General features: G+C 39.9%; 1 protein-coding gene across 16 annotated transcripts in view; it reads right to left on the bottom strand.

The window, feature by feature from the left end:
* The window catches only part of MAGI2 (membrane associated guanylate kinase, WW and PDZ domain containing 2), a 773,420-nt gene that overhangs the window by 300,438 nt on the left and 445,529 nt on the right, over nt 1-27,453 (bottom strand). For all 16 annotated transcript variants that reach the window (XM_083811051.1, XM_083811061.1, XM_083811062.1 and 13 more), the window contains one exon: nt 20,718-20,837. In XM_083811051.1, coding sequence (XP_083667177.1) covers nt 20,718-20,837 — 120 coding nt within the window. The remainder of the gene's footprint in view (nt 1-20,717; nt 20,838-27,453) is intronic.

Below are 27,453 nucleotides of genomic sequence, written 5' to 3'. Positions count from 1 at the left end.
CATATCTATAATTGTATAATACCAGATGTAGAGGCAAAAAAGTAGAATGTAAAATAAGAGTTCAGTGTTCACAGAAGAAGGATAACTGGTAATATCCATTGCAGAAAACTAGCACATGACTTCCACAACCAGTAGTGAGGATACTTAATACATTTATCAAATTATATGTCTGAAGAATAGCAAATAGAACATCAATACTTAGGAAAGGGTGTGGGGGTGGGGAGAGGAATATCTGAATATCCAAGAACATACTGACCCATTATTCTGATCTCAAAACTGTGCAGGGCTTTAAAAAACACTTTCAAGAAGAGACACAGTAACCTGAACTCTGTTTATTTTGAAAGTTTTACTTGGACCCTTGTATAGGAAGAGACTAAAATAAGTTCATTTAGCTTAGCAGAACAAGGATAGAAGAAGACATAGACACTACATTTGTTTGTAAGGGGTGTTGTAAGAGTGAAATGAAAAATTAATCGATATCTAAGCATTGTGTTTAATGCCATTTCAGACATTATAGGCTCTCCTGTGTAGCCATCAGTAGCTGTTCCAGAAAAGTGCAAATCTGATAGGCTATGTGTCCTATTTTCCACTCCCACATGTGAACTATGTTGGATATCATATCCAAAAATATCTCAAAAATGCAGAGACCATTAGTTTTAGTCTCTTGATTTGCTCCTAAAGCAAACAGTCATGTAAAGGAAACACAGTACTGACAAAACAAACAAACAAACAAACAAAATTAATAGCATGGGCTTATAAGAACAAAAGCCAGAATTCAGAGACTATTTTCTAGGTAGAACAGGAGCAATGATCCAGAACACCATTTCCATAGGAAATAAGGGCAAGACAACCTACGGTTGTGAGGTTGATCTTGATAAGTCTCCAAGAGCAGAAGACTGATCCATTTCTTAGAAAGACCCTAAAAATGCAGAATGAGAGAGGACCTTTTAGCCAAAGCATGCAACCAGAAACGTGTGAACTGTGCCAACAGTCTGGGCAGCCTGGTGCAGAGAGCTTTAGGAATTACGGGGAGGGGAGAAATTCCTCAACAAACAAGTGAAGAAGTTGTGGATGCAGTAGACAAGTCAAAGGACAGGGAAAATGGGAACTGAAGGGGCACAATCTTCAACAAAGCAATCTTGAAGTGGAATCATTTTAAGCATAGATATGGAAAGAAAGAAGTGCTGTGGAAAAGCCTTATGGGGAAACCTCTTGAACTTTTTCTGGTGAATGAGCACACCTGGGTGCTCTGAAATACCTTGACAGTAATGGGATCGGCATGGGGAACCAACAGGAAAAATTATAAGTCTGTGTGCAGTTACAGGGCTATGGTCTCTTTGGGCTCATCGAGACATGGTGAGATAAGTTACATAATTAGAGAGCTATTATGGTTAGATACAGGCTCTTTTGGAAGGACACGCTGGGAAGGCAAGGAGGGGTTGGTGACCTTTTTGTGAGATTGCAGCTGGAATGCCTGGAGCTCTGCCTGGGGACAAGTTAGGGGCCAGCTGAGGTTAGGAAAGCCAAGGCCTATCTAGAATTGTATCTGGAAAGGGGTGTGAAAGACAATAAGAAAAGAATCTACGTGTGTATAAATAGCAAAAGTAAGACTAGGAAAAGTGTGGTCCTTCTGCTGGGCATGGGACTTGGTGATGAAGAACATGAAAAAAGCCAAAGTACTTGATGCTTTTTTTTTGCTTTTTTTTTTTTTTTTTCTTTTTCTTTTTTCCCCTCAGTCTTTACTGGTAATACCAGCCCTCAGGAGTCCCTTGTCCAGGAGACCAGATGGAAAGTCTGGAGCAAAGAGTTGCCCGTGGTGGAAGAGGACCACCATGGGGAGAATTTAAACAAACTGCACATATATAAATCCATGGGGCCTGACCGGTTGCACCCACAAGTGCTGAGGGAGGTGGATGATGTAATTGTGAGGCCACTGTTGCTTATCTTTGAAAGGTCATAGTGATTGGGATAGGTTTATGAAGACTGGAGAACAAATGTCACTCATTTTCAAGAAGGGCATCTGGGGATCTACAGGCCTGACAACCTCACCTCATTCCCTGGGAAGGTGATCAAGCAATGAGTCCTGGAAACCATTTCCAAAGTGGAAATCATGCTTGACAAACCTGATAGCCTTCTACAGTGAGGTTTCTAGCTTTGTGGATAGACAAGCTAACAGAATCACAGAATCACGGAATTGAAGGGGTTGGATGGGACCTCGAAAGATCATCGGGTCCAACCCCCCTGCCAAAGCAGGTTCCTTAGAGCAGGCTGCCCAGGTAGGCATCCAGACGGGCCTTGGATATCTCCAGAGAAGGAGACTCCACAACCTCCCTGGGCAGCCTGTTCCAGTGCTCCGTCACCCTCACTGTGAAGAAGTTCTTTTGCATGTTGGTGTGGAACTTCCTGTGCTCTGTCTTGTGGCCATTACCCCTTGTCCTATCCCCACAAACCACTGAAAAGAGGTTGGCCAAATCCCTCTGTCTCCCACACCCCAGGTATTTATACACATTGATGAGATCCCCTCTCATTCTTCTTTTCTCCAGGCTGAACAGACCCAGGTCTCTGAGTATGGGCTAGATAAGTAAATAGGGAGTTGGATAGAAAAATGGCTTTACAGCAAGACCCAGAGGGTTTTTATCAGTGGTACAAAGTGGAGTTGGAGGCCACCAGTGGTGTACCCCAGGTTAAATACTTAAGCTGATACTATTCATCAAACATAGAATTTTAGAATCATAGAATGGGATGGGTTCAAAGGGTTTTTAAAGACCATCTATTTTAAAGACCTCAGTACCATGGGCAGGGACATTTCTTACTAAATAAAGTTGCACAAAGACCTGTCCAACTTGACTCTGAACACTTCCTGTGATGGGGTATCCACAACTTCTCTTCAGGACAAGCTGATTCAGTGTCTCACTGCACTCAATACAATAAATGTCTTCCTTACATCCACTCTAAATCTACCCTCTTTCATTTCACAGATTCACAGATTCACAGATTTCTCTAGGTTGGAAGAGACCTCAAGATCATCGAGTCCAACCTCCGACCTAACACTAAGTACTCCACTAAACCATATCCCTAAGCTCTACATCTAAACGTCTTTTAAAGACCTCCAGGGATGGTGACTCAACCACCTCCCTGGGCAGCCCGTTCCAATGCTTAATAACCCTTTCGGTAAAGAAGTACTTCCTAACATCCAACCTAAAACTCCCCTGTCGCAACTTTAGCCCATTCCCCCTCGTCCTGTCACTAGGCACGTGGGAGAATAGACCAACCCCCACCTCTCTACAGCCTCCTTTCAGGTAACTGTAGAGAGCGATGAGGTCGCCCCTGAGCCTCCTCTTCTCCAGGCTGAACAAGCCCAGCTCCCTCAGCCGCTCCTCGTAAGACTTGTTCTCCAGACCCCTCACAAGCTTGGTCGCTCTTCTCTGGACTCGCTCGAGCACGTCCATGTCCTTCCTGTAGCGAGGGGCCCAAAACTGAACACAGTACTCGAGGTGCGGCCTCACCAGAGCCGAGTACAGGGGCACAATCACTTCCCTCGACCTGCTGGCCACACTGTTTCTTATACAGGCCAGGATGCCGTTGGCCTTCTTGGCCACCTGAGCACACTGCTGGCTCATATTCAGCCGACTATCCACCAATACTCCCAGGTCCTTCTCGGCCAGGCAGCTTTCCAGCCACTCATCTCCCAGCCTGTAGCTCTGCTTGGGGTTGTTGCAGCCCAGGTGCAGGACCCGGCACTTGGCCTTGTTGAACTTCATGCAGTTGACCTCAGCCCATCGCTCCAGCCTATCCAGATCCTCCTGCAGAGCCTTCCTGCCCTCGAGCAGATCGACACACGCACTTAGCTTGGTGTCATCTGCAAACTTACTGAGGGTGCACTGGACGCCCTCATCCAGATCATCGATAAAGATATTAAAGAGGACCGGCCCCAGTACCGAGCCCTGGGGGACTCCACTAGTGACCGGCCTCCAACCAGATTTGACTCCATTCACCACAACTCTCTGGGCCCGGCCATCCAGCCAGTTTCTAACCCAGCGAAGCGTACGCCAGTCCAAGCCCCGAGCAGCCAGTTTCTTGAGGAGAATGTTGTGGGGAACGGTGTCAAAAGCCTTACTGAGGTCAAGGTAGACCACGTCCACAGCCTTTCCCTCATCCACCAAGTGCGTCACTTGGTCATAGAAGGAGATCAGGTTCGTCAAGCAGGACCTGCCTTTCATAAACCCATGCTGACCATTTAAAACCATTTTCCGTTGTCCTGTCACTACAGGCCCTAGTTAAAGGTCTTTCTCCAACTTTCTTACAATCCCCTTTTATACTTTGAAAGGCCAGGTTAATGATCTGGACAATAGGACAGAGTGCCCCCTCAGAAAGTTTGCAGATGAAAAACTGGGAGGAATGCCTGATATACCAGATGGTTGTGCTGCCATTCAGGTGGACCCAGACCACCTGAAGACTTAGACTGAGAAGAAGTTAAGGAACTTCAACCAGAGGAAATGCTAAATTCTGCACCTGGAGAAGAATAACCCCAGGCACCAGTATGTGCCAGGGCTAACTGTCTGGAGAGCAGATCTTCACAGAAGGATTTGGTGGACCATAAGCTGACCATAAGTAAGTAATACATCTTCATGGCAAAAATATCAACAGTGTCCTGGGTGGCGTAAGGAACAGCATTGCCAGCAGGTCAAGAGAAGTGATCCTTCCTCTGTGTTCAGCACTGGTAAGGCCACTTCAAGATTCCCTAGTACAAGAGATACATGGTCATAGCGGAGAAAGACCAGCAAAGGGCCATGAAGGTGGTGAAGGGACAGGAACATCTTTCTGGAGAGGAGAGGATGAGAGAGCTTGGACAGTTCAGCCTGCAGAAGAGAAGTCTCGGGGGAATCAATATATGTAATAAATACCTTATGGGACAGAGGAAGGCTTTTTTCAGTGATGTCCAGTGAAAGGACAAGAGGTAATGGACTAAAAATAAAAACTGGTAAATTTCATATGAACACAGTAAAAATTGCTTTTAATATGAGGGTGGTCAAACACTGAAACAGGTTGCTTAGGTGTGTGGTCTCCATCTGTGTAGATATTCAAAACCCAACTAGTCATGGTCCTGAATAACCTGCATTAGCTGACTGCTTGAGCAGAGTAGTTGGACTAGATGACCTGAAGAAACTCCTTCCAACCTAAATGATTCTGTGATTCTGTGAGTCAGTGATCTGAGGATGATTGCTCCACAGTTTGTGCCAGACAGAACAAGAGTAGAAAGAATGTCTGTCAGTCAGATAACAGATAGCCACAGCAATGTCAAGGTGGATGTCACTGAATAATATCAGGTTTACTGATATAAGTAGACCTGAAACCTGACCCATACCTGTCAGGCTTCTTTTGCAATCCCAGGAAATTTTACAGCTGACTTCCTTTAAATTTATGCTCATTAGGGCCACTGATGAAAATGTTAGCTTGTCTCTGTATCCACACTCTGTAGGCTAAAATGTTACATTTCACTGTCCTCTGTTTGAAGAGGCATCAACCCTGGAATATATTCCCTGTTCTGCTAAAACTCTTATGGGATAGTAAACATGTCTTTACCTGCAAGAGAGGATCACCTCATCTACTTAACACCTTTAGCATATGCCCTGTAATTTACAGAACCCAAAGTTAAGAATTGAAGTCCTCAGTATAGAGAATAGAGAAAACTGAATGTCTCTAGGGGTTGATTAAGAGCAAGAAGTTATACATTTAATGTTATATAGTGTGGATAACCTCCCAGTCACACAATGTTTTTCCTGGTGAATTTCTGACTCATTCACACAATGAAAATGCACACTTTGAAAACATTCCGTGATAAATAGCTATTCAATGCTTATTTTTATCTGAATGCTGTGTCTTCACGCCACATATCATGCAAACTTTTGCAGCTGACAGAGCAGATGTGCTGTAGAAAGGTTTTTTATTCCCTAATCAAAGAATGCAAATAAAGTATCAAAAGTAGCTGGTTTGTTTTACCTTCTTTTTCCTTGATGACTTATGTGGAATGGGACCTACAAAATCCCTCTGAAATACTCTATCTCAAAAACCAATGTAATACTTAGCACCCTCAATATGAAGGGTGGCAAGAATGAGATAAAGCTGTGAAGGAAAGTAATTATTCTTTAAATTGCAGTTCAACTGTACAAAGATCACTATAAAAATATATCACTACACTTTGCCCAAACTCTTTTTACAAATGAAGATCTTACTGACAATCTGACAAGTTATGGCAGCACTGAAAGCTGTGGAAACTGTAACTTGTAATTAAAACAACAAAAAATCCAGTTTTTATATATCATATTGTAAGACCAATATATTTCTGAGTGCAAAAGCCTGTTTCCTGAAAAATAGTACCGTCTATGTAATGTCAGTTTCTTTCTGAATCTTGCCCATCTAATCAAAGTGCCACACTTCAATAAAATGATGTCTTGAGCTTATACTCACTTTCATTGTTAGAAGACACTACATTAAAAACAGGCTTTGTACAAGCCCTGTGACATTAAGGTAAATACTCCAAGCAATCACTCTAGAAACATAAGATGAGGAGCTGATGAAACATTCAAAAACCTGAATGATTTGCCTCAGACTTTGCCCTTTAATTTTATTATGCCTGGAGTGATTTCTCTTTTCCCCCATGTGATTTTCACAGGCAAAATCACTAGTGCCAAGAGTCAAAATCAGTTTAGGATGCAATAAATTACTCATAATTAATCAAACTAAAAAGCATATGGAATTTAAGCAGAGACTGCCTAACCCAGAAGACTGCAGATGCAAGCTCTACCCCAGCTGATTCAGCCTAATCATCAACTCAGAAGATAATATCAACTTCTCATCTCACAACCCCTAAAAAATCCCACTCCTTGCTTCTCTGAGCTTGTGTAACAGAGTAAGGAAAGAGGGTTACTGAGGTTACTAGTCAGCTTAGCTTCCTTGTGACACAAAGCACCTCCTGTTGACTCTATTCCTATTAGAAGTTCATGCGTTACCCTTAAGAACAGTCCCAGTGAGGAAAAGTCAACAACCTTATCCCTCCTATGCATAGCAAAACAATACCTTTGCTTTCTCCTAATCAACCAACTGTACTGTCTTCATCTCTAGGGTCTTGTGTTATCTAGAAAAGCCTTCTTTGATGTTGCTAGTAGTCTCTCAAATAGGGATTCATGAAGTAGCAAAGGATGGGCACTACTACTGCAAGGATATTAATCACAGAATCATAGAATGGTCTGGTTTGGAAGGGACCTTAAAGATCATCTAGTTCCAATCTTCTGTCATGTGCAGGGACACATTCCACTAGTCCAGGTTGCTCAAAGCCCCATCCAACCAGGCCTTGAACACTCGCAGGGATGGGGCATCCACAGCTTCTCTAGGCAACCTCTTCCAGTGCCTCACCGCCTTCAAAATAAAGAATCTCTTCCTTATAACTAATATGATTCTACCCTCTTTCAGTTTAAACTCATTACTCCTTATCCTATCACTGCACTCCATGACAAAGAGTCCCTCCCCAGCTTTCATGTGGGCACTTCTTTAAGTACTGGAATGCTGCTATACGGTCTCCCTGAAGCCTTCTCTTCTCCAGGCTGAACGACCCCAACTCTCTCAAGCCATTCTTCATAAGAGAGATGCTCCAGACCTTCGATCATCTTTTTTGCCCTCCTCTGGACTCATTCTAATCATCCATGTCCTTCTTGTGCTGGGGGCCCCAGAGGTGAATGCAGTGCTCCAGGTGGGGTCTCATGGTAGGAGAGCCGAGCTGTGGGAGACAATCACCTCTCTCGCTCTGCTTGCCACACTGTTTTTCATGCAGCCCAGGACACGGTTGACTTTCTGGAATACAAGCACAAATTGCCAGCTCATATTGAACTTCTCATTAACCAACACCCCCAAGTCCTTCTCCTCAGGGCTGCTCAAAAATCCATTCTCTGCCCAGCCTGTATTTGTGCTTGGGATTGCCTCAGCCCAAATATTGCCAGGTGAGGTTAATGAAGGGGATTCGTTAAATAACGTTGTAAGGGGAATTCCTTCATTTCCATAATTTTGATTTGTGTCTTTTCTCATTCCAGCTAAATTTCACCTCTGAGTGTATAATCATGCTCATGTCTTCATACCATCTGTCCCCTTTCATATTTTTACTGCAGAATCAGTCAGAGTTTTAATTTGAATTTTCATTGATCAAGAGATTTTCATTCTGTCTCAGGCAGAATCGAGGTTTTCCAAACATAATAACAATTTCAGCAGTCTACAGGAGGTTTTATTTATTTATTTATTTATTTTAGAAGTGGAGTTTCTGTGCTAAACAGAGTAGTTTCCCAATATGGCTGGGAAAATATGACAATGAAATGTGTGCTAAGGACTACCAACAGAACTAGTTGCAATCAAAATTTGCGGAGATAAGTTAGATTTTTTTCTCAAAGCAGTCTTGGTTATAAAGGTATGATAAGCCAGCAGCTTTTGGTTAGGTCTAAATCATAAAAGCAAACTTCTGTCTGACATATCCCAAGTGAGTGAGGAAGATGTTCGTTGTCAGCTCCTTGGCACACTCCTTGTCCATCTGGAACAAGTGGATAACTTTTCTTTATTGATGTGATGGTGGTGCAGGATCTGCTTCACAGCCTGTGTCCTGTGCCATGGTGTTTCTGATATGCCTTGCACATACTGGGCAAGGGAGGAGGAAATACTTGCACCTTGCCTCTTTATAAAAGTCTTTCACAGTCTTACCATAGAAAACCATTAATAGGATATTTTGTGATAGTAAGCAGCCTACATAGCCTACTACAATACAAAATAGCCAACTAGCTTGCTTTAGAATAACTCTTTTGGGATTTTTATAAACCAGACTGAATATAATTCTCTTTAACAGAGTGTGTTAAAAATGCTGACAGTCATTGTTCCACACCAGAAGCTGTGTTTTAAAGTTTTTTAGGTGGGAACTAACTGTCCTAGTAAATCTTTAAGTTGTAAAATCATTCAGTTTTCCATTTGTATACCAGTAACCTAATATAATATATTCACTGTTAATCTGGGCAAGAAGGCAACTATGAGCTACACCATTTCCAGATCTTCCCAGTGACGTGTTTTCCACTTCCTTAGAATGAGGGGACACTGCACTCACACTCCTAAGAGACATTCAATCATCACTGTGTTTTTCTATCTTTTAAACACCCATTTCCATTGGCCAACCCAGGTAAGATTACCAGCACCTTATTTTTTCAGCACAACATCCATCCCTCCTCCCTTCCATACCAATTTTCTACACTGGCTCTGCCATCCCACCTGCATGTCTCCTCACTCAAGTTATCACTTCCTTTTTCCTTGTTCTTGCTAGCACCAGCTGTTACAAAATCCCTTTGTACCTCCCCGCTGCTCCTGACATGCCCTAAAGAACTAATTATATCCACACTATGACATCACCGATCTTATGATTTCATACTTGTATCACATTGCTGGTCCATGGAGACCCACTGCTTGACATTCTGCTACAGGTTTTTTTTTTTGTTTGTTTTTCCTTTTTGTGCTTCCCCTACCAACTGTTTTCATCTATTGTTCTTCATCTTACACTGCAAACGTAAATTCCTGAGGGAAAGGCTGTCCTTTTCCGTCTGCTTTTACAGCACCTAGCCAATGGCTCCTGGCTTATGCCTGGAGCTCCCTGACACCATGTAAATACAAATAGCAACAAGAAATAAGGTCAGTTTGATTCTTTCATTTAAAGCTCCTATAACGTCTGTGTTTCTTAGGGGAGAACATTCAACCACACAGAACACAGAAGAAGAACTGTGTCATTAGCCTACAGTCACCCTCAATATTTGTGTAGAATCCTACATATATATATTCATCCATAGACAAAAAAAAAAGGGGGGGGGGGGGAATTTGATTCCCTTTCACCATTTTAAAAGTTCATCAGGCACATGCAACTCATAAGGACTTTTTGTTACTGTAGATTTTCTCCTTGAGCCCAGAATTCAGTGATGGAGTATGTAGTGTAACTTGGGGGTGAACCGAGATCATAGCAGGATATTTGTCTTTGCATTCCTCTGATCTTCAGCAGTCTTGAGAATGGTCTAAACTAGGTCAGACACCAACATGTTGTGGTCGTGGCTAAGTCACACCCTATCTCTTCCTGATGATGACTAAGGGAGATTAGACTTACAGTTAAAAGAGTCTGGAGAGAGAAATCTAAATTCTGAAAAGCCTATCAGTTTTCAGACACTGAGGTACCTTTTCTTATGCACTATTTTCAGTGTATATTGCATTTTCCTTAGGCTATTCTAGGACTTTTCTGCATCAGTCGGATCTTTTAAAGCTTATTCTATACTCAGACTATCTTTTTCTATCTGCATGATGTGAAATAACTTTAGATGTCAACCATCAACTGGACTGCTATGTTGTATTCTCTACCAACATATCTGTACTTGATTTTTGACCCTATCTCCACTACTTTTACTGGAAATACAAGGAGACAAGGGGAGTCTTCCAGTGGCCAAAATAAATAAATAAATAAACATATAAATAAATACATGCAAAGACATCCTCATTCTTTTATTTACACAAGGTAAAACAGAATAATTATATTTGAAAACAATGTAAACATAATGTATGGATTTCCCTACACAGGAAATGTTTTGTTTGTTTGTTTTTAATATATTTATTTTTATGTTTCTGTTTTTAATCAGAAACTGCTTCACTTTGAAACACAATCACTGCTTTCAGTGCTTGCTTTTTGTTGGCCTTTTATCTTTTTTTAATTAGCTCACTTGGGAAGTAATGTAACTGTATTGCAGAAAAAGTTGTATCAGTTTGTACTTTGCGTAGCTGAATCCTTTTTTTCAATTAACCATACAAATTCTGGCCTTCCTCAGCCACTTATATCTTGATAAGAAACAGCCTATTCCTTTGTTTTGTCCTAGCAGGCAACAAGATGCACACTTTTGTTCACCTATGTGTAATCCTAGATGATTCTGTGATTCTGTGAATCCACCATACCAACCACGAACAGGGTTGCATGCAGTACTGCAAAGTCCTAGAATATCTTGCTATTGAAATGGAGTAATAAAAAACAGATTTCAAAAACACACTACCCATCCCAGGGTCATAAACAGGATTTTTTATGTCCTGCTGCAAAGTAGTTTCTCATTAAAGTATAGAAATACAGAAGATACAATACAATCCTTGCTAGCATACAGAAGTCTTATGTTGGATTTATAGAACGTTGTATAAACAAGGGAGGAGTCTAACAGTCACTTTGTTCCCAGGGAACTCCTTACCACATGTGTGTCAGGGAGGCAGAAACATGGACAGGCATCCAAGGAGAAATAGAGAAGAATATCCTGAATACACAGGACAGAATTAAGAAGGCCAATAAACGGCTAGAGCTGTAATTGATGAAGGACATCAAAGATAACAGGAAAGGCTTCTACAGGTACAGCAGCAGTGAAAGGGAGACTGGGAATAATGTAGGTGTCCTGACCAATGTGGTAGGTGATCAATTGAGGGAGAGCATGTGTTATAGTCTCATAGCTCAGACTGTACAGAGTTTGACAGTGCTTTTTTTTTTTCTTTCTACTACAATCTTATCTTCTTATCTATGTTTAAACTATAGCAGCACAACACATACTGCAAAGTTCAGCTGTTCAGTGTTCAGATACATTCAGAAAGGTATAGGAAATGCACACATTAACTGGCTGTGCTCTGTTTCATAAGAAAAAAAAGTTGAAACCTGATGTGTCACACAGACAGCATTAATAAATACTGTACCAAAGCAGAAAATACTACAGTACAGCCTTTAATTAATCCCTCTAACTAATGCAAATATATTTCTACTAGCTACTTTTAACTTTTCTAAGAGATGAAATTTGGATCTCCACCTCTGAAGGTTACTCTAACTTTTAAATCATATCATTATGAGAAAATTTGTTCCCAATATTAAACTGAAATGTTCATCTTTTCCAGATACATTACATTAGCGCTGGTTACTTATTTGACCAATTTTGAATTATATTTATACATCCACGGGGCTCACACATTTTAAATTCTCTGAGCTTCTCAATCATTACCCAACAAAGCTCTATCTGATGAGTTCTCTAAATTTATTCCCTATAGTCTTCCTGGTAATTTGTATTACGTTTGCCTGGACACTTCAGTTTGTTAATACCTTTCTGGTAGTGACTGCACAGAATTTAAAAAAATAGGGCATGTCTTGGGCTGAGCTAAGTTATGGTCTACCCAGCTCAGAAAAAAAGGATGAAGGCTAAAGTCATTTATTGATTTCTCTGACGCTGAGATCCCCTTGGTGCTGATATAGTTTTGATATAAAATAAAGTACATTGCTAGTGGTTTCAGTGGGCCTGTTTGTGCAGAAAGGCTTTTTGAAGCTCACTGACCCATACAAAATCTGCTTTTTGGCACCCGGTCCTGCCCTACATCGTGGAAACACACATGAGCAAAGAAAAGTGTTGTGTGCCCGGGGAACCTATAGCCAACTGATTTCCTAAAGACATTACCAGCTGATGTGATATAAAGTGACCCTGAGCTGACAATAAGTTGCTCTTTGTGGTGGACATAGAATCTTAACAGAAAATAAATTAGGTTAATTGAACATCCACACACACTTCTGCTGAGCTACGCAGAATTATCCAGCAGAAATATGTGGTCTACCAAACCATGTGTGACAGTGGCTACTCTCTGACCTTGTGCCTAATACAACCGGTAGAAAGCAGCGATGAACACTGACTCAGGTAGAGCATCAGCCTGCATCCTGGGATGGTCAGAAATGCTGCTCTGGCAATCTAGAGCCCTGAATCAGGCAGCAGGGTTGTCTGGAAGGCTACCCAGGGAATTCAGTCTAGTGACTGATTTCATCATAGCCCAGTCGTGCATCCCTATCACAACCTACTTAATATGAGCACAGATCAAGTCTGTCCATGGTCATCCTTGGTACAACCATCCAGTGGGCAGGGCATGTGAGCAGAAAGATACTCTTTTATTTTCATGCGTAAGAATAGTCACGTCAAACTTCAATTTCCTAGATACCTGTGGGAGTATGTTCGACCTATACTGACACATATTGCCCAGGTGCCACTTTTTCATGTTAGATTTTGATGACATCTAGATGTCATCTTTTCCGATTGCATGTGTTCTTGTGTGGTAGGCCCAGACTGACCACACGCTTCTGGAAGAATATTTGCCTATTGATATGTCTTGCAGTCTTGACTATCTGTAAGCCTTCCCCAGCTAGCAGCTCAGTTGCAGTGCACCAGTCTGCTATGGTGAGATGGTGACTTGCTGTGGGACAGAGATGGGGGTAGGAACCCTCTAACTGTAAGCCTTGCTGAAGAAGAACCCAAGTGTCAGGAGTGAGAATATCATGTCAGGACCACTGCCCTCACCTGACAGCCAGGGCAGCAGGAGGCAAGCAGTATTGCTTGCTAAAGAGTTAGTATTATAATAGTATTAATAATTAATATTAATTATTAATTATTAATTATTATTATATTATATATGATATATTATATAATATTATATATTATATATTATAATATTATTATATATTAATTAATATTAATAATTGATAAGTGGCATTAATACAGTATATTAATATAGTATATTAATATAGTATATTAATATAGTATATTAATGCCACTGGTGTTCCTGTCTGTGGATGTTAGCTAAGACAGAAGCCTTATTTCCTAAAATAGAAGTGACCACACACTGGGAATACCAATTATTAAAATAAGGAGCATTTATTCAGCTTCCAATTTCAAACAGAATGGAAGTATGCATGCTGTCACACTAATCCTAGATTTCAGAAAGTTTAAAAAGGCACTGCAGAAAGTATGCAAGTTGACCTTTATATTGTAATAGAATAATTTTAAAAATGTCTCTTTTTAATAAAAAAATACGTTTATTCCATTTCTATTTCTTCTTTGCTACTTCATTTGGGAAAATGGAAAAATACTTACGTGAAACTTTTTTGTGTATGTTTTTCTTGTGTTTTGTTTGTTTGATTAAAGGAAGTAAATCTGATGCCTTAAAATACATTAACAAAATTAGAAAGGATTCTCTATAAATGCTGATATACTCACTGGCATTACATTTTAAGGCTTCTGAGAGTTTATATTTTTGAGGGCTATGCTTCCAACTACTTTTTTTTTTTTTTAAAGAAAATAGAGTAAATAGTGCTTTGCATTTTATATTTGATGATAAGAATGAGATTCAGCTCCCTCTGCTGCTTCAAGTGTAAGGGGGAAAAACAACAAGGTGCATAAAATCTTACTAACATAAAACAGGTATAAGAATTCTATCAGATCATGAAGCTACATACTATATTTACGATTTTTAAAACTAGAAGAGGTGAGATTTAGATTAGATATAAAGAAGAAATTATTCACTGTGAGCATGGTGAGGCACTGGAGCAGGTTGTCCATAGCAGCTGTGGATGCTTCATCCCTGGAAATGTTCAAGGCCAGGCTGGATGGGGCTTTGAGCAACCTGGTCTCCTGGGAGGTGACCCTGCCCATGGTGTGTGTGTGTGTGTGTGTGGAAATGGGTGATCTTTAATGTCCCTTTCAACAGAAACCACTCTATGATTCTCTGATTTTATGATTTATTTATTTTTTTTTCTCTCTCTCTCTTTTAACCTGAATGGTGAATGGTCATATAACCACATTTACAGGTTCTCTGAACATGATAGTGAGAAGAGGGCATCATATGGATAACAGATCTACCACTCTGAGAGGCTCTTGCTGTTGCAAGAATGTGATCTTAACTCTAAAGTATCTCATTGTATTCCTCTATGCCCTTGAAAATACTTTCTGCTGGTAAATACACGTCTTTTGAAAAACTGCTTCTATTTTTGTCTTTACACATCTTTACCCTCAATCCCTTTGTTTACCGTTTTAAATCAGAACATTTCATTAACCACCATATTAAGGTCTTAGGAGGGTAGTAATTTATTATCCTAATTTTCATTAATTTCCTTTGTATCCCTTTGCTGTAGAGTGCTCAGGATGTGCTGCTCATGTGATGCATGCAGCAGGGTGGGGTGTGTGTGTGTGTGTGTGTGATTTTGAATTTTCTGTAATTTCTTACATGGAAGATGGAATTAAAACCACTGGAATCAAATACAAATGGTAAAGCCATTGTCACCACAATACAGTAATCAATAACTCTATGTTCATGTGAAGCAGTCCTTAAGTCATACTTTAAATCTGCAGATCATAAATTAGATGTTTATTGACAAGCATTTGTTGAACAGAAGGTTTAAAACCTGACTTTTGTCTCTGCACAGGCTAAATTTGGCTTGGAAGACATCAGTGAATGAAAGTCTGTCCAGAACTTCATGTCTCCTTGTTTATGAGGACTCTGCACCTGTCAGGTGAAGGAATCAGAGCACTTTGGTGTGTAACTTAAGTGCCAGTTTGTGGGAAGAGAGTCACTGGGAAGACCTCAACTTCAACCCACAATCAATTTCCATTTCAGCACAGTAATGGTGACACAATTAAAAATAGGAAGCTGACCCTCTGAAAATGTTTCTAAAACAACTGAAAGTTTTTAAATCTCAAATAAACATGAAATACAGAATATTAAGTTTTTACCAACAAGATGTACTCAGCTGTTGCGGTTTAACCCGGCCAGCAGCTAAACACCACACAGCCGTTCGCTCACCCTCCCCCCTCCCTCTCTGGGATGGAGGAGAGAAACGGGAAAGTGAAGCCTGTGAGTTGAGATAAAGACAGTTTATTAAGACAGGAAAATAATAATAACGATAATAGTACTACTAACAATAATGTGTACAAAACAAGTGATGCACAATGCAATTGCTCACCACCCGCTGACCGATGCCCAGCCTATCCCCGAGCAGCCGGCCCCCCACCCCGGCCAGCCACCCCTATATATTGTTTAGCATGATGTCAGATGGTATGGAATACCCTTTTGGCCAGTTTGGGTCAGCTGTCCTGGGTCTTTCCCCTCCCAGCTCCTGCTGCACCCCCAGCCTGCTCGCTGGCAGGACAGAGCGAGAAGCCGAAAAGTCCTTGGCTTGGTGTAAGCACTGCTCTGCAACAATTAAAACATCAGCATGTTATCAGCGCTCTTCTCATCCTAATCCAAAACATAGCACCCTACCAGCTACTAGGAGGAAAATTAACTCTGTCCTAACTGAAACCAGGACATCAGCCTTTGTTTATTTGTTTGTTTAAGAACTTATTAAAAACTAATAACTGGGATAATAAGAAAAATGCAGGTAACATTTAGCCTTCTGCCAAATAATGCTCCATTAGTCAAAAAATATGGAAAATTCTGTCTTCATGTAAGCCAGTTGGAATATTACCATAGACTTCAATGGGTCCAAGGGAAGTCCATGGTCATGTAAGTAGTTAAATAGCTTCAACAAGCTTTGAATTTTAACCAGTGAAAGAATTTGAGATAATTCCAAACAACCAAAGAAATGATTAAAAGTGAATTTGGGATGAAATTAATGGTACAATAACTAAAATGATTGCCTTTCATTGGATAAAATTAAGGACTATCCTTATATTAAGAGTAAATATTATGTCTTTGCTAAAACAACTGTTATGGAGGTTTTCTGAAGTAAATAAAAATTCATTAGAAAAAAAGACTTCTTCTTGGTACATTTATTCGTTGATGTGCTAGTTAAATTCATTTATTTTCATAATTTTTCCTTATCTTTAACAGATATGAACAAACTTTTCTAGGTATGCGTTTCTTATAGGGTTCCACGTGACTAAAATCCCTCTTACATTTGTGTTTTTGCAACGCATATATGTCCTTACAGATTATCACCAAATTCAGATTATCAAACAAATTTCTTTTTTCTCAAAGTGTGTATACACTAAAAAATTATTGTTATTTCTGGTACTGCTACTCTATATGTTCCTTTTAAAAGGTGATTCTACCCTTAGTACGCATTGCTCTTCAACTCTTACGTTATTAATACTTTGTAATGATGTCTCATAATAATCTTCAATCATGTGCCTTAGCATATTTAGGTTTCAGAGTATTATTGAAGCTGTTACATTTCTGTTTATGAACACTGCCATTCTTATGCAGTATACATTTCAAGAACATTTTCTGTCTACTGATATGCTGCACTGGCTAAGAAAATTTGCTGATCCAATAAGGAAATGGGAACAGCCTATGAAGTCAGTGATCCATGAAGTAAATAAGTCTCTACACAAGTTTTGACGTATCAGAGAGATGACAGTATACTGAGACAACCTTTCTACTGGAGAAGTGGTAAAAGACAATGGTAAAACACAAATATACACACTCCAAATAATTTATTTTGGTTTACTTCAGGCAAACACTCCCTGCTCCCAGCAGCAAGGTATTGGTGAAATTCACTGAAATTTAAATACAAAATTAGAACTTAATGACAATCTCACTAAAGTTAATGAGACTTGGACTGCTAATTTGAGTGAGAATGGAAGAGAACCTTGTATAATTCATTTTTTATCTCATTCTGCACTGAATAATATCAGTCAGATTGCCATGGAACTTTACCACAGGCAAGCTGCAAAACATGCAGCAACTGTCTATTGCTTTAAGTATGCTTGAAAGAATTCATGTCTATAAACATGGCTTGGTCTTTCCAGCAGTTGCTCAAAAAGCCACAAATAGAAAAAACAGAAATAGTCATGGATTTGTCCCTACTGAAATTAAATGAAAATATTTACAAGATGGGTAAAAATGTATTTAGTTTAGTCTTTATCATGAACTTACTGCTGCTTTTCTACAACACTTTGGAATCCTGCAGTCATTTACATTTGTCACAAAAGTGGTAGACAAAGAAAGGCATATTCAAAGTCCATGTAGGGAAGAGGATATAGAGCATCCTATTTTTTAAATCTGAAACTTTTATAAATTCAAATCTATTTAAAAACAAACAAGTAAATAAATAAATAGAAGATTTTTTTAAAGTGTTTGAGAAGACAGAAGTATAGAAATATTCTTCTCTGAGAATATAAACTGGTTTTGCCTTTGAATTATACCAGGTTCAGGTCGTAATTGCAACTGTTATTTGCATGCACTAGAAAAAAAAAATCCAACTGGTAACTGGTCTTTTCATTAGTATGAGAAAATATCCTGCCTCCTAAAAATACTAAATACCATAGGTTACAACACAAAAACTCAGTGTCAGGTAAACCACTTGGCTTTCTCATCTAGGTTACATGGTTATTTCTGATTCTCTTCAGAATTCATACAGTTGAAGGTAAATGAACTGAATCAGCCCTAGTAGTTGCTAACTGGTGAAAAACTACACGCATACACAGAATCTGATTTATTTATTTATTTTATCTCAATTTAATGAGAAATCCCTTCTTGTTGGAGATAAATTAATCCATAACGGTCATGGTTGTATAGTCAACACAAGGTAACTCAGCTAAACTATAAAACTTAGTTAAATACAGAATGATCTTTTCAAGAAATATAATGCAAATCAGTATCTGCAAACCCATCTATTAACAGAGGTGATCATTAAAAAGAAGACTGATTGGTTTCAGAAACCTGCTATTCAGTGCTGATAAGGAGAAGAAACTCGGCTCCAAGAACAGGCACATTCACATAAGCTGCTGATCTATGGAAGGACTCAAAAATCATCTTCTCTTGGTGGGGGGAATTTTCTTTGCTCTGGTTGTTATGATTGTCAACAGTAGACTTAATCACTGAAGACAATGTGCTCAGCAAACTTGTGACCGAACGAACAGCAAAATCCTTCCCTGAGGAATGTACTACAGTCATGAGGAATTAATCAGGCAAATGGGGGGATGTAACTTAATAAGGTCCTGGCCAGACATCTCTATGGGAACAGGAGAAATTGCATCTGTAAACTATGAATATTTTCTAATAAATTATATATATATACTACTGTAATACATAGTTAATATATTATCTATTATTTGGCATAATGCACATATTCTGACTGTGAAACATTAGAGTCAAAGAAAGAATTCATGCAGAAATTGGTCAGTTGAGATTATTTTGGTTTTCCTTCAGTTTCTGACTTCCTGACTTCAGTGAACTTGTCATCAGTGATCAGAGAATGATATGATAGACATTGTGTAGCCATGACTTTGGCCCTGTCTTCAGCTAGGTCCCCAGCCAGCCTAAGGAACTATACAGACTTCCCCAACCGGTATTTCACCTTGCTGTCCACTCAGCTCTGATAGCTAGTATTAAAAGACACCTCTCAGTATCCCTCGAGGGACAGAAGAGCACTGTGAATTAATTTAACCTAGCAGTTCAATCTCTACAGACTTGCTACAAACTAATGAAATTACATGGTCAAGCAAAGACAGACTATGCTTAAGCTCCTTTAAAGTTAGCTTCGAACACCTAAGGTAACAAAAAGGTTCTTCCAGAAAGGTTTGTTACTTAATCCATGTCAGAAAAACGTAAAATTGTGGTGTTGTACTTCTATTAATATTTATAACTTCTACCTATAACTACCTTCTAACTATAACTTCTAATTTGGTGTCAGACAGTGGGAAAAAAGTAGGAAAGAAAAAGAAGATATATTTTCCTTTATTTGACCTTTGTTAATGGAAATATTTGTTACAATTTCTGTATTGATATAACTCTTTATGAAAATTTATTTACTTTCCGGTGGGTACTCTGTGCTGATTAGGTGAGAAAGGATTATTTTCTTTCCTGGTATTTATAACACAGCTAATGATTTTCTTTGGGGTGAATAGCTTATTTATCTTCAGATGCTTTCCTTGACAGGGACAAAGTCAGGACAAAATGTCTTCATTGCATTTTCTGCTGCAAGGTGAAAATACGGGGCTGCTTCCTGTAAGTGGTTCTACTCACATAGCTATTCTCATATGTATAGGTCATATTTTTCATAAAAAGGGTGTTCACTGCCATTTTGCTTTCAAAATTGAAGACTACAGTAAAAGGATCCATCCACTATTCAGTTACCTTAAATACTAATACATTTCGAAGAAGCATGAGGTTTAAATACTGTAACAATTCTGGTTTTATTTAAAGGCTCTGCCATGGTAGTTTCACTTTCAGGATAGCTATGTTTTGGGAAAGATTTGAATCAGATGAATCAACAGTTCTTCTGGGGATCCTTCTCTACACAAAGTTTCTTGTTCTTTGCCCCATGTGCAGCTATTTTTCCTGGAGTCATTAGGACAGCTCCTATCCCTCTGTCATATTACAAAATTATCTTCCCAATAACTTTACAAAGCTCATAAGAGACGACAGCAAATCCTTCCTGTTTTACTTAAATAGTGCTGCTTCAACCTCTGATATACATTGGTATTTGCAAGATCACACATGCAAAGAATCGTCAGCTTTACAACTGATTTCTGTTTTAGAATTTGTTTGTCCTATGTTAGAAATGGAGTTGATAGCTTAAAATTTGTGGAAATATCCTTGGGTATTTGCCATAAAGAAATAGTATTTCTTTCCTATAACTGTAATCAATGTATTATCTTGTTTCTCTTAACTCGTATAATATGCTAAAATTACAATGCACCCATCTGCATTTAAATTTCACATATGAAAATATTTTCATAATTGCCATATGGCTCTTCACAAATGCCTGGTATCAGTAGAAATGACACATTTCTACATATATGACACGGGATATCCCAATGCAATTCCATCAAATTAGAAAAAAGCATAATGGAAAGATGAGACAGATTTAGCAGTAAAAGTGTACTTACCTTCATATGTTCCACTTTCTAAGAGAGCACCACTTTTCTCCAATTCCATAAAATCTTCAACAGTGATGAAAATATAGTCCACACCAGGGACTTCCCCCTCCTTATGTGGCCTTGTGGTGCCTATTAACAATAAGAAAGGTACGCTGTCAAATACATGACCTAAACGTAGAATGATCTTTTTGAAAGTTTTGAACAATTTATAAAGAAAACTCTATAAACAACACAATATGTAGCACATCGCCTTCTACAGAATGTCTTTCAAGACCATACAGTTACATCTATGGAAGCCTACAGAGTTATATGAGATGTATGTGTAAGGCTGAGATAAACACTCTTTGAACCCAGATCATTTATTCTCACTAATGAAAATGTATCATATTGTTATTCCTTTTACATTGCTACAAAGACCAGGAATTCAAAGGTAACAGGACTTTTTAATGTGTATTTTCTGTAGCTTCAAACAAAGTGTTGTCTACAAATAATCCATTCCATGCTCTTTTAAACATTTATTTAGTACACAAAGTAATAAATATGTAAGTAAATGTATAAAGGTTATGTTCATACTGCTTGTTTCAGTTCCTTAAGTGGACTTGATAAATGGATAAGATTAAGAGACTGAGTGATTCAGATCACCTGCTAACTGTGCTGTCAACCTACAGAGGTACTTAAATTTAGTTATTGCCTCTATTGTCATCTCTGGATGACAGAGTTCTATAAATGCCGACAGAAAATATTTCATACATGGTGAGAAATGACTCAGCCTTAGCTAGGAGAAGTTGAGATGTTAGCAAGAAAGAATCTGAATTTCATCTAATTTCCTAACTGCCCACTTATTTATTTATTTATTTTGTGACTAGGCTATCCCTATTTTGACTGAAACCACTAAATACAACTCAAAACTCCATTTGGAGATGGGAGAGTTAGAGGTCCTCCTCAGCTTCAGAGTGTTTGACACATATTAATCAATTCTTTCCTATACTGTAGTGATTGCATCACACTTGTAGGGTTTGGTTTCAAGATTGTTGGCACTAGGAAGTGGATAGGAACTAAGTCTTCCATTTCCTGGACAAAAGTATAACATCACAATGTTTTGCAAAAGACAGTGTCTTTTCCTTAGTTATTAATCCACTTAATATTAAACACTGTATTCTGACTCTCATATTATGCATTAGTGACTCAGGAATCTGTTCAGGTCAGAATCTATTTCATCTACTTTTTGATGCATATTATTCAGACACCTGAATTTAAACCCAAAGAGTCTTTTTTTTTTTTTGCGGGGGGGGGGGAGGGAGGAGTTTATTTGTAAGAGTAAGAAAATTAAGTGTAGTTGTCTACAGCTGTTTCATGTGCATGAACTATTGAAGTCAACAGAGATCTTGTCAATGGTAGAAGCAACAGAGCTATTCATCTGCCTACCTGCTATGAGCTCAATTCATTTTTCTATACATAGGTCTCTTTTCGTGTCTGAGATATCTCAAATGTCTACATAAAGGCAGTAGAAATACAAAGGCATATGGCAGACCCACATCCTTCTGGAACGGAAACTGGGAACCAAGGAGGATACTCTAGGGCACTTCACCTACTGCTAGGATCCTGTGTTTAAGCAACTGAATTAAGCCCTAAGACGTAGGTCTCAATCTCATACTGAATTCCACTCTTCATTTAGATCTAATGGATATTTCTGTGTGATGAACCGCATTAAATGTGTCATTTTTTCTCACTGACAATGACAGGACTTCTGTGCTCCTGGTGATTCCTACTGGCTGGTGCTTGGCTTTGGTGAAGCACTGCAGAGTTATCCAAACTCCTTGTTGTCAGTGAAGACATAAAGACATAATGGTGTTTTAGTTATGTTATCTGAACTGTTCATTGTAGGCACTGCTTCTCAAAAGCAGCCTGACTGGCTATGACAAAGACCCGAGAAGAAAATATTTTAGTAGCTGTAGTGGGTTTATGTGGCAAGGTTTTGGTAGCAGGGGGCCATAGGGGTGGCTTCTGTGAGAAGGATCTAGAAGCTGCCCCATTTTTGGTAAGGGCCCCACAGCTGACCAAAGCTCAGCCAATAAGTGATGTTGTTTTGCACCTCTGTGAGAGCATATTTAAGACAGGGAAAAAAAAAACAAAACACGCTGTGCCACACAGCAGCTGGGAGAGTGAGAGGAGTGAGGAACAGCCTTGCAGGCACCAAGGTCAATGAAGAAGGAGGGGGAGAGGTGCTCCAGGCGCCAGAGCAGAAGTTCCCTGTGGCGAGGACCATGGTGAAGCAGGCTGTCCCCCTGCAGCCCATGGAGTACCACAGTGGAGCAGGGTTCCACCCTGCAGCCCGTGGAGGAGCCCCCGGTGGAGCAGGTGGACCTGCACTGACAGAGACTGCGGCCTGTGGAAGACCCCTGCCGGAGCAGATTCCGGGCCGGACCTGCAGCCCGTGGAGAGGAGCCCACGCAGGAGCAGGTGACCTGGCAGGAGCTGCTGCTCGTGGGGGATCCAGGTTGGAGCAGTTCGCTCCTGAGGGATGGACCCTGTGGTACGGACCCATATCTGGAGCACTTCTTGAAGAGCTGCTGCCTGTGGGCAGCCCACGCCGGATCAGTTCAGCAAGGACTGCATCCCGTGGGAGGGACCCCACAGCACAGGGGATGAGAGTGACCGAGAAGGAGTGGTGGAGAAGAAGCGCTATAGACTGACCACAACCCCCATTCCCCTGTTCCCCTGCGCCGCTCGGGGGGAGGAGGTGGAAGAGGGTGGATGGGGGGGAAGGTGCTTTTGGTTTCTTTTCTTTGTTTCTCACTTCTCTAGCTTGTTAGTAATAGGTAATAAATCTTACTATCTCCCTACGCTGAGTCTGTTTCGCCTGTCATGATAATTACTGTGCGATCTCCTTGTCCTTATCTCAACCCTTGAGCCCTTTTCATCATATTTTCTCCCCGTTCCTCTTTGAGGAGGGGGAGTGAGAGAGTGGTTGTGGTGGAGCTCAGCCACCCACCCGAGTAAAACCACCACAGTAGCCAACATCAGGAATATGTTTTTATAAATCTATAAGACATTTTCCCTCATTCCTTCATTAGTCTGATTTCAATTTCCTTTTCATTATAACATTTGAAGTAAAACTCTTCTTATTTGTCAGTTATCTATACAAATTCATATTTGTAGAAATGGGTTAAGTAGGATAATTACTATAGAATTTCTGGAAGGGTATGATTATAGCACTGAAACTCTTAAAGTGTCCATATATATGCTGAATTTACTCCATATGGAATATCTGACCGCTGGGGATGCAGCAGCATCCTCAAAGATCTCCAGTCTCTTCTGATAACTTTGCAGAAGCACAGGGATCCTGGCAAGCCCCTGAGCTCCCATGAGCTCTGCTAACAGCCCAGGCATCAGATGTTTGATCTGCATGCTGTCTCCTGAGAAATATTTCACTCCCAATGTCTATTGACAGGAATGGCAACTTCGTCATTAAACACAAGAGATATGCAAACTTTAGCAAATGAAGTCTGTTTTGTTCCTAGATGTGGCACTGGGAAGAAGCTGGCATATTAGACAAATACCTCTCATTGTTTCTTCAATAAGTTTTATGGCCAAATTAGGATTACCAAAAGTTTAACAATTATTGAAGAATCAGACAAAAATACAAATTACATAACACATGGAGGTGTCACAGAGTCACAGAATGTTATGGATTGGAAGGGACCCTGAAAGATTATCTGGTGCAATCCGTCTGCCAGAGCAGGAACACCTAAATCAGGTCACACAGGAACACATCTAGGCGGGTTTTGAATGTGTCCAGAGAAGGAGACTCCACAACCCCCCTGGGCAGCCTGTTCCAGTTCTCCGTCACCCTCACTGTGAAAAAGTTTTGTCTCATATTTAAGCGGAACCCATTTTGGCCATATGCACCTCTTCTCCCTTGTCCCGTCATTAGATGTAACCGAGAAGAGCCTAGCTCCATCCTCCTGACACTCACCCTTTACATATTTATAAACATTAATAAGGTCATCCCTCAGTCTCCTCTTCTCCAAGCTAAAGAGACCCAGCTCACTCAGCCTTTCCTCGTAAGGGAGATGCTCCACTCAATTAATAATCCTCGTGGCTCTGTGCTGGACTCTCTCAAGCAGTTCCCTGTCCTTCCTGAACTGAGGGGCCCAGAACTGAACACAATATTCCACGTGTCGTGGTTTTGGCTGAGACAGAGTTAATTTTCTTTGTAGAGGCTCACAGACAAGGCTGTGTTTTGGATTTTTGGTGAAAATAGTGTTGATAACACACCAGCATTTTTAGTTGCTGCAGAGCAGTGCTTACACAGAGCCAAGGACTTTTCTGCTTCTCGTACTGCCCTGCCAGTGAGGAGGCTGGGGGTACACAAGGAGCTGGGAGGGGACACAGCAGGGCAGGTGACCCAGACTGACCAAAGAGAGATTCCATACTATGTGGTGTCATGATCAGCAATAAAAGCTGGGGTAAAGAAGGAGGAAGGGGGAGATGCTCAGAGTGATGGCATTTGTCTTCCCAAGAAACCATTACACATGATAAACCCTGCTTTCCTGGAAGTGGCTGAACACCTGCCTGATGATGGGAAGGAGTGAATTAATTCCTTGTTTGCTTTGCTTGTACCTGTGTCTTTTGCTTTACCCTGTGAACTGTTTTTGTCCCAACCCATGAGCTCTTGCTCATTTACTTTTCCATTTCTCTCCCCTGTCCCACCTGGGGAGAGTGAGCAAGCTGCTGTGTTGTGCTGAGCTGCCTGCTGGGGCTAAACCACAATAGGAGGTAATTTCTTTTCTGAGTGGAAAGTTGGACCAGATGACCTACTGATCTCCCTGTCAATGCAAATTCTCAGTGATTCTATGATAGAAAGTATTAATACACTGCATTTTTTGATTTTTATTTTTTAAATACCTATATATTCAACAACCTTATTCCACATGGATGACTGCAAAGTCTCATAGCAGGTCCAGCAACAGATGCAGTTATCCCTGCATTTCTCTACTTTGGTCTCTACCTTTGGCCAACTCATGTAGACTTAATTTTCTTATTGTCATCAATACGTCTCAGTTATTCCAGAACAGTGTAATGGAGTAGCTTTTAGATTCTGAAACTCTCTCTTCAGTTGGGATCTAGAGAGTGGACCTTTCTGCCCTCATGTGACTTGTCATATTCTTTCAGGTATGGTACATACATGAGAATGTTTGCATGTGCCCTGCACGTTATGAATTGAGTATTCTGTCTAAGCTGCTATCTTTCAGCTGAAATGCATATTCCAATTACAGGCTAATTCTGTATCCTTAACACACACCTTAACTCTACCCTGTTCTCCATTCAAATTACACACCACTGATCCCCACGTTAGGTAGCCATAAGATACCTTCTATTTAGAGCATCTGATGCAATCATTATCTAGTTCTATAACACTCTGAGATTTCAAAAAGTTCCTATTCTACTTCAAGATGAAACTAACAGATTTTTGTTGTAAAACAGAAAAAAAACAGAACTTCATTTTAGTGTGCTATAGACAGCAGCTTGTTAATTCAGTCTCCATAAACCCAGTTTCCCACTGATTTTGCTAGGTGACTAAATAATTAGCAGTGATTCTGATGTTTTCCTTTCTACATTTCTTTTGTGCCCCATAGCTTCACTAGGAATCCCAGCGTAGAAATGGAGATCCTTCATCATTAAGGTTGAATGGAAATGGGCAAATTACACAATGGATATTTTCAAGGAAAATAAGGTTTTCTATAAAAATGCTTGCCGTTTCTGCATGTACCTTCTATATATATTCTACAATGCCAGGAGACAATATTCTCACTCAAATGGTAACATGGAATGTTCCACCCTCTTTTCTTATAATCCTTGGGGAGTCTGCTTCAGGAGAGCTCTGTATGGTGTTGTAAACTGAGTCATATCCTACAGGATATCAATCACCTCCAAAAAACGGAGGCAAGAGCAAACCATGATCACTAGCTGCATTTGTTCAGGGTGACTCTTATCCCAGGTACAGCACTTTCCATTCCCAACAGAATTTTATTGCTCTTGATAAAATCTTACTGAGTCCCATTTTCCTCCTGCAGCAGTCCTCATTCCCTCAGCCTGGAGGACCTGAGATCTTGCAAATGGTTAAAGCAATTCCCTGGCTAATGGAGTAATCAATAGTTATCACTTCTTTTACTCCTCTACCCTGGAGGAACTGAGTTGCTGCTATTAATACTTCTACCTTCTTTACACCTTTCTGTAAACCCCATAGGTTTTGCAATGTACACGTTAACAGATTTAGAGGCAGTTACTGGAGAATCTTAAATATCCATCAAGATCTGAACATTGAAGTCTATATATAAGAATCTTGTAGATCATAGACAATTTTTATTTTTCTTTGCTTTTAAACTAGAGTCTCTGTTCTTAATAGATTTTGCCATTAACTACAGTCATATAGACAGATAAGCAGGCCTGAAAGCTACAGTAATTCAAGAATTAAAACAAGATTAATTCCAAGCCTCATATTTTTACAGAATCACAGCAGCTCTTGCTATACAGAATCAAGGCTTAACAGGACACAGTTCCTACTGCTTATAATGTTTCGCTTTTTATTAATGTAAAATGAACATAGGAACCCAGTTACCATTTTGTTACTATGGTAACATAGGAAAAAAAAATCTTTGAATTCCATAATGAAAGAATATGATACTTTTAGATCTTGCAGGATCAAAAACAGCAAGGCATATTTACATTGTGCATATTTATG

Source organism: Anser anser (assembly GCF_964211835.1).
Source record: "Anser anser genome assembly, chromosome: 1".
NCBI classification, from domain to species: domain Eukaryota; kingdom Metazoa; phylum Chordata; class Aves; order Anseriformes; family Anatidae; genus Anser; species Anser anser.
Note: the sequence above shows the minus strand (reverse complement) of the source record. Positions and strands in the feature narration are given on the sequence as shown.